Source organism: Fukomys damarensis, unplaced genomic scaffold (assembly GCF_012274545.1).
Source record: "Fukomys damarensis isolate Sample0158 unplaced genomic scaffold, DMR_v1.0_HiC HiC_scaffold_6, whole genome shotgun sequence".
In the NCBI taxonomy this organism is placed as follows: domain Eukaryota; kingdom Metazoa; phylum Chordata; class Mammalia; order Rodentia; family Bathyergidae; genus Fukomys; species Fukomys damarensis.
Genome location: NW_022900918.1, coordinates 29,863,606 through 29,871,198, shown reverse-complemented (window position 1 = coordinate 29,871,198; position 7,593 = coordinate 29,863,606). Strand labels below are relative to the sequence as shown.

Here is a 7,593-nt window from a genome sequence, read left to right as displayed (position 1 = left end):
ATATATATATAAAACATTTGATCTGAAGTCTGAAAGAATCACCAGCCTGGTTGGTAACAATACCCATGTTTACACATGTGACTTCCTACAGAGTTACGTGAGCAGTTTCACGTAAGACAAAAGGATTGATATGAGGTTATTTCTGATTAGGTATCTGCAGGTTTTTCCCCATGCAGTTAAATAAACCCTGGAAAACTATACAAAGCAACAGCCCACAGTTTAAAAGCAACAAGCAAACAAACTGATCTGTTAATGCTAAAACACTCATCTGTAACAGAGCAGTGTATTTGAGTATCAGTACCAGGCTTACAGAGCACTTTTTAAAAACTGTGAATCACGTCCATTCTTTTATAAGGTCGACAAGGAGGAGCTTGTTACAGAAGAGCAAATTTGCAAGGCCCAGAGGCAAATATTTGCCCAGAGGCAAATATCATTTTGGATGAATAAAAATCCAGACAAGCTCAAAACAAGCTTGAATTTTTTTGTTCTCTCATGTTGTCATTCTTTCCATCTCACGCCTCTCTTCCACTTTCCCTGTGCTGGACTTTGAGTTTATGATGTGCAGTGGGTGAAGTTTCTGTTCTAAATCCTATGCTTTGTGCTAAAGACTATGCAAAGCTAAGGAAATAATTAAATGTCTCTTTCATCAGTGTGGTGCACACACTGGAAGTGTGCCATCAGCTACCACTTTCCAACAGCCATGTAGGAATTTCACAACTTTGAACCCAGAACATTAATGTCTATAGTTTCCTGTGAGCTAGAAACATATACTGTAGACTGAGACTGTAGACTTACTTTTGCTCCACAAAGAGAGGATCGAAGAATTCTGTTGTGATCTTGTTTGCATACAGGGAACAGCCGGTCATTGAGCACAGCCCTAAAAGGTATCAAAGGAAAAGTACTCTGGATTAGTCTATTTCATTAATAGGAAGCACCTTGTGTGGAAGAAAGTTATTGTTTACCTGACAGTATGAATACAATTCCAGCCAAACAAGCGATTTTAGCTTTGGATTTCTCTGAACCTCCAACTTTGGTACACTTCATTCCCAAGAGTGCAAATATGGAACCAAAGAAGCCCAGGCTGACAGCAGCGATCATAAGCCCTCTACATGCCTGGATGTAACCTGCAACCAGAGCAGACATTTATGTTAAAATAAGGCAAGGAGCTGTCCAAGCAGAAATCCTCAGCTTACACTGTCATTCTGTGGTCTGAAAAAAATAACTGGAGGCAAAATGAGAGAGAGTGGAAAGCAAGTTAATCTGTATGGAGTGTCTATCCTAGGTTGAGCACTTTCTGGATTGTTCATGCACGATGCCCCTGCTAGATCGCTGAGTATTATTATTCCCATTCACTGTGGAGGAAATAGAGGTATCAACATTTCTATTACTTTCCAGAGGTGAGTTAATGAAGGTCAGAGAGAGGGACTTCATTGTACTTTGTTTTTTGTTTTTTTGAGACAGGGTCTTATTATGTAGTTGAGACAGACCTGGAACTCACTATGTAGCCCAGGCTGGTCTCAAACTCACAGCAATCCTCCTGCCTCAGCTTCCTGAGTGCTGGGATTACAGGCGTGAGCCACCACGCCCGGCTTCTATTTTGGACTATAAAATCCACGGGACACTGTCTTTCCTGTGAGACATCTCCTACTCCCTCAAGACTCTCTAGCTCCTTTGCACAACAACGTTTTAGATTTTTTTTTTTTTTTTTTTGTACAGGAGATTGAACTCAAGTCCTTGTGCTTGCAAGGCAGGCCACCGAACCGCTGAGCTAAATCCCCAGCCCTAGACAGGTATTTTAATGGTTTGCCATTATTAAACTATAAAGGTTATACCTGAGCAGTAAGAGCTGCCAAAGAGTCAAATCTTCTAATATTACTGAAGGTTACACATGAGACACTGGAATAGTTTTATAAACCATGAGGTCTTTAAAACAAGAAGTATTTGAGTGACAACTGTATTTTTGTCAGGGAACATAAAATAGACTTGGGCTTTAAAAAGTATTGCTTGGTAGAAGAGTAATTTATAATTATTAAATCAACTGTTTGCATATATATATATAGGGGTGCATTTAAAGTACCTTAAAAATATGTTCTGTTAGCTTGTTCGATTTTCCTTCCTGTACCATTTGTTCCCTTACATATTTTTATTTGCACAGCCAGGGTGATGGTAAACTTCAATGTGGCTTCTACCCAGGTATAAGACATTGTAAATTAACAGGATTTAAACTGATGACCCTTTACTACATAAATCATTTTCATTTCAGTCTGAAACATTGCCATATTTCAATCTGAAATAGTGAGAGAGGGGATATATTGGGTGTAAGCAAATATTTGTTAAGTGAATGAACACACTTATATCTGGTTTACGTTAGAATTAAACTTTCTAATTGGAAAACAAAAAGCTTTTAAATGCCATGATATAGTGAGGCATATTATTACCATCTGGGTAAAGGAAACAATAAGTAATAATAAAATCATGATTATCAAATTCAAGGAGTAAATGCTGGTGGCTTCCATTCCCATGTTTCTTTGGAAAAGAATGAAATTTAAACTTTTAACCTTATTTGCAGGATATACTTTGAAGAGCCAATGGAAGCTGTGTTATTGAACTAGAACACACTCACACACCCCCATAAGTGCAGACTGCAATGATAAAGACTCTACTGCGAACTACTTCTACACAGAAAATAATGTCATCAATGCTGAGGCTATCAAAAACAGCATAAGAAGCTGGGCATGGCAGCACGGGTCTGTAATCCCGGCACGTGGGAGGCAGAGGCAGGAGGGTTGCAGTGAATTCCAGGCCATCCTGGGCTCTATAGTGAGTTCAAGGCCAGCCTGAGCTACATAGTGAGACCCTGTCTCACTAAAAAACAAAAACAAACATAACAAAACAAAACAAAAAAGCAAAATGAAAAATAGCATAGGAAACTTAGTTTTAGTGAAACAGGATAATGGAGGTTTTTTGGGATAGCAATAATCATGCTGTGGAACCATCTGAGTCTCTGCTGCCAAACATCCAGCTGTTTTAAGCTTCAGCCTACAGGTCCCCAGCCAGACTGCAGGGTACAGGCAGAGGCGGGATAGAAAGGAGGCCTGAGTGACCTCTGGCAAGAGTAAAGTGAGTGTGCGAAGGGACCCGAAGTGGTCATTATCCACAAAAGCTACTGGCACAGTGTGGTTTCATTATTTTCATGAAATTCATTTTAATCTACAGTTTTGAGGTGTTTTAGATAATCCTAAATGAGATCATTAAACAACTACAAAATAGAGGGAAACACACACAGGTAATCCCTCTTTATCAGTGTGAGATGTGTGGATGCCTAGAACTGTGGAGAGCATCAAACCCCTATCCGTGTGCTTTTCCCTATCAATATGTGATAAAGCTTTAATTAGACACCATATGTGGTTAACAACTCCCTCCCTCCCTCCCTCCCTTCCCTCTTCCCTCCTTCCTTGTCACAAGGCCAACATGAAGCAGTAAAGTAAGACCACATTTTATTTTATTTTATTTGTGAGACTGGGTCTCACTACGTAGTAGAGACTGACCTGGAACTCACTATGTAGCCCAGGCTGGTCTTGAACTCACAGCGATCCTCCTGCCTCAGCCTCCCGAGTGCTGGGATTACATGTGTACACCACCATGCCCAGCCTTTCCTTTCTTTCTTTCTTTCTTGTACCACAGATCAAACTCAGGACCTTGCACTTGGGAGGCAGGTGGCAGCACCACTGAGCTAAATCTCCAGCCCCCATAAGCCAGTTTTTCCGAGTCTCACATTCTGAACTCTTCCATCTCAGACCTGCTCTGGTCTCTTGGTACAAGCAGGAGAGAAGAGATCCACCAAGCAGGTTCTGACTGGGTCAAATCCTTCTTTTGGGGCTGGTCAGAACCCTGGCATGGAAAGCAAAAGCACCTCTGTCCTGCCAGGCAACGGCAGTGATAAGTTGGTGACTTTTGGCATGCACAAAAGAAGGTACCTTGCAAAGACAACTGGTGGCAGATTTTCTGAAATGCAAAGCCAAGAAGAAGGAACAGACACCCCGGCCAGCTGCAAGAGGAATCAGGTTGTCTCCAGCCTGAGGTCTGTAAATGGGGGGCCACACCCACAGGTTCAGGCTGTAAGTGATTTCCAACAAACGTGAAACTTATCTTTTGCAACCTAGCTTTTTAACAGCTCTTGAGGGCAAAACCTGAAAGTAACTCCGTCAAGTGAAGGGGTAGTAAACACCTATGCAAGTGACCATTATTCTTGACAGGCCTAATTTACTGACACTGTTAGTAGCTAATTAACACATTAAAGTGCTGAGGCATGAACATATTTCCTTAGAAGTTCTCTTCAGTATAATTTATAGTTAGTTCTCTTGGGAAATGTGGCAAACATTCCCACTGACAAAAACAGATGGCATCAGTCTACGAAACACTGGCTCATTCAACCGCGAGCTTTTCAAATAGTTAACTTTAAATTAATGAATTCCACTGGCCGAAACCTTCAAGGTGTCCCTTCAAAGCTAAGTGTTTTCTGAATAATGGGTTCCTTATTTTCAATTGCAACCAGCAAAAATGAGAACATCCACTTGGGGGAGACAGTTCACCGGCAGCACTTTAGCTAGTTCCTGGATTTAAGGGAGAAAAAAAGTCTTCTGAACTATTGGCTCTGTGCACTTTTGCAAATCTTTTGATGAAACAGTGGATGGGGGAAGGCAGGAACTCTGAATTTCAATGTTGCTGCTTCTGTTTACCTTGAATGCACTGCTAATGTCTCTGGGTCTCAGTTTTCTCATCCATACAACAAGGACAGCAGTGCCCACTTCACAGGGTGAATGTGAGCAGAGTGTCTGATGAGTAGCAAGAAACTCATCAAAGCTTCCATTCCATGATACAAAGATCGATTTTAAACAGAAATGAGCCCTGGACCCTTAATATGGCATAATATCCAACCTAGACACTTAGCTTTGCTAAGCCTCTTCTTCCTTATAGGGAAAACTGGAAGAGCAGTTACACTCCTGAGGGTGAGAAATTAGGGCTGTGACTATCATCGGCATCTAAGAGGCTTGTTTTTCTACTTAACACAAGATGAGTGAGAGCCACGAGCCTTCTCTCTTCCTTGTTGGATCCCTTTACCCACAGCTCACGCCTGGTCTGCCCACAAAGCCCACAGGAAGGTGGCTTTCTCCTTCCGCTTCAAAGGCAATGCCAAGACCAGCACCCAATCCACGCACCTGACCTGGGGATTCAGGGCAGAAAGCAGACAAGCAGAGGGCCCACTCTGGGAAGTTCTAAATGCAGGTGGGGGGATCAACTCTACTTCCTGTGAACATGTAGCTGCATGACTCAACTCTTCTGGGTGATACAAAAGGGTACGTTTATCATTCTGCAGTAGGAAATGCCCTCTTCCAGCCACAGAAGGCAAAATCACCAAGGAAGGGACTGATAAATGTGATTTTATTTCACATTTGGAAGCATGCCAAAAGCCATCATACATATAAAACACAAGCAACGGACCGAGACTGCACACACCTATAGCACAAATATGCAGAGACAAGCATTGTCAGGTCGCTTAAACCAAGAAGATATGGACAATTCATGGGAGACCAAAAGTAGTCAGTGAATACACAGTAAGTCTTGATCAAAGCCAGGAAATACAGGATGAAGTGAGCAGTGAGCATGTGGAGAGGCAGTTCTCACACGCTGTCGGTGCAGTGTGATTTGACCTTACGAACCACATAGTCGTTCTACTGTTCTGGAAATACCTGTGCTCAGTGGAAGAGATGACTCGTGTGCACAGAGATATTAATAGAAAGAATTTCAGTAAAGTGCTAATAACGGCAAAAAGGTGGAAAGGGTCCAGAGACCACAATGGAAAGATGATTAAATCAGCCAGTTTATCCAGAATAGTGAATATTATGCAGCAGTTAAAGAGTCATTCTATCTCGACCGACTTGGAAAGGTGCTATTAATTTAAAAGCATTACTGAATTTTTGTTTTTGTGTTTTTAAATCATTCATCCAGTCCCAGGAACACACAGGAAAGTCCTTGCAAGCTGGGAAGCACATGAATGTCACAACCCTCTGCTCCACTCCCAGTGAGCTCTAGGACGCTCCTCCTCCCCCAGCACCTCACTGCCCCCAAATCAAGGACCACCTCCATGCTCGCTTTTAGATGCTAAGGGCAAAGCCACCATCCTGCGTTCAATGATCTTCGAGGAACATCTCTTTCTCCTCTCCCCTCTACCTGAGCTGTCTACAGAAGGAAACGACACCCATCTTCGAACACTAACTCAAGCAGCAAGATCTTGGACAGCAATGTCAAGCGGAGACACAAGAGCCTGCGTGTTCATCTACCCGACTGCACGTTGCAGGAAAATCAACAGCAATGCTAGGGAATAAACGGTGTTCCGGATACTTCTTTACACAACAGGACTCAGACTTGGGTGCCGCCGTTCTGAAGCCAGACACGTATTCCTTTATACCAGGTTCCATCCACTACGAAGTTGAGCAACAGTTTGCTTTGCGTGGCAAGTACTGTCTTAGCAGGATCAAATCTTTTATTTACCCAGCTATGCAAATAAAAACCGCAAGAGCAATAATAAAGAAAGGGAAGATACTTCAACTCTAAAACGAATGCAAATGACTCTTGTTACATTTCTGCTGGGATCCCGTCCAATCGCTTGCTGTAAAATCCTGGAAGAAACAAAGCCTAGAACTTGAGCAAGTGTCTGGGCTGACATCAAGCGTTTTTTTGGTTTTTCTTTTTCCCCAAACTAAAGGGAGCCAGTTTTCTACGTGGACTGAACCTGTGGGTACAACGCGAGTCAGCCCAAAGCCAGGCGACCTCGGAACGCACAGGGCAGGCTGGGAGGCAGCGCTCCTCAAGATCTGCAAGATCCCTGCAGGATCACCTTGCACTCCGCGGAGTCTTCCTGAGCAAGGGTACTTACTTTCCCCAAACCTGGAGGAAGTGTGAAGCCCTGAGCAGAGGAGTCTGTAGAAGCGTTTTGCAAGGGAAACACAAAAAACCTGCAATATGTTCCCTCCCCGCACACACCCCACCGCGCCTACTTTTAAAACAACCAAGGAAAACTCTCAGCACAAGCGTTCCCGGGTTTCAACGACGGCACCGTTTTAACGGGAACCCAGCTTTTCTGGGAAAGGGAGGGCAAGGCCTGAAGGTGAACTGCACGCCCCGACCGTTGCCACCGCGGACGCTCCCGGATCCCTGAGGTCCTCGGTCCGGTCGGGGCGGGCATGGGGGGTGTGTGGCCTGAGGGTCCCTCCGGGGGGTCGCGGGGCCGAGGGGTGCAGACCGTCCAGAGCCAGCATGGAGGGGAACTCCTTGCAGTTGGCGACGCCCGTGGAGTCGGTCACGCACATCTTCCACAAGTTGGCAAAGTAGGTGGCGGTGGTGATGACCGTGCCGTCGATGGTGGACACTTTCCAGTACTCGGTGGGCAGCGTGGAGGACACCAGCACCCAGCCGGAGATGGAGACCATGAAGGCGATGATCTCCGAGGCCGTGCTAGCCATGCCGCCGGCTGCAGCCGCCTTGGAGCTGGCGCTCGCGCTCCCACTCGCAGCCGGACCCGCTCTCATCGCA

At 44.4% G+C, this 7,593-nt stretch overlaps 1 protein-coding gene across 2 annotated transcripts in view; it reads right to left on the bottom strand.

Annotated features, from left to right (window-relative positions):
* Cldn10 (claudin 10) overlaps positions 1-7,593 on the bottom strand; it is a 133,013-nt gene that overhangs the window by 21,570 nt on the left and 103,850 nt on the right. Inside the window, exons 1-3 of one of the 2 annotated variants that reach the window (XM_010630777.2) lie at positions 7,304-7,587; positions 963-1,124; positions 796-877 (exon numbers count right to left, since the gene is read on the bottom strand). In XM_010630777.2, coding sequence (XP_010629079.1) covers positions 796-877; positions 963-1,124; positions 7,304-7,523 — 464 coding nt within the window. In that variant the 5' untranslated portion in view covers positions 7,524-7,587. Of the gene's footprint in view, positions 1-795; positions 878-962; positions 1,125-7,303; positions 7,588-7,593 lie in introns of those variants that run through there. The other variant, XM_010630787.3, reaches the window with a different exon arrangement.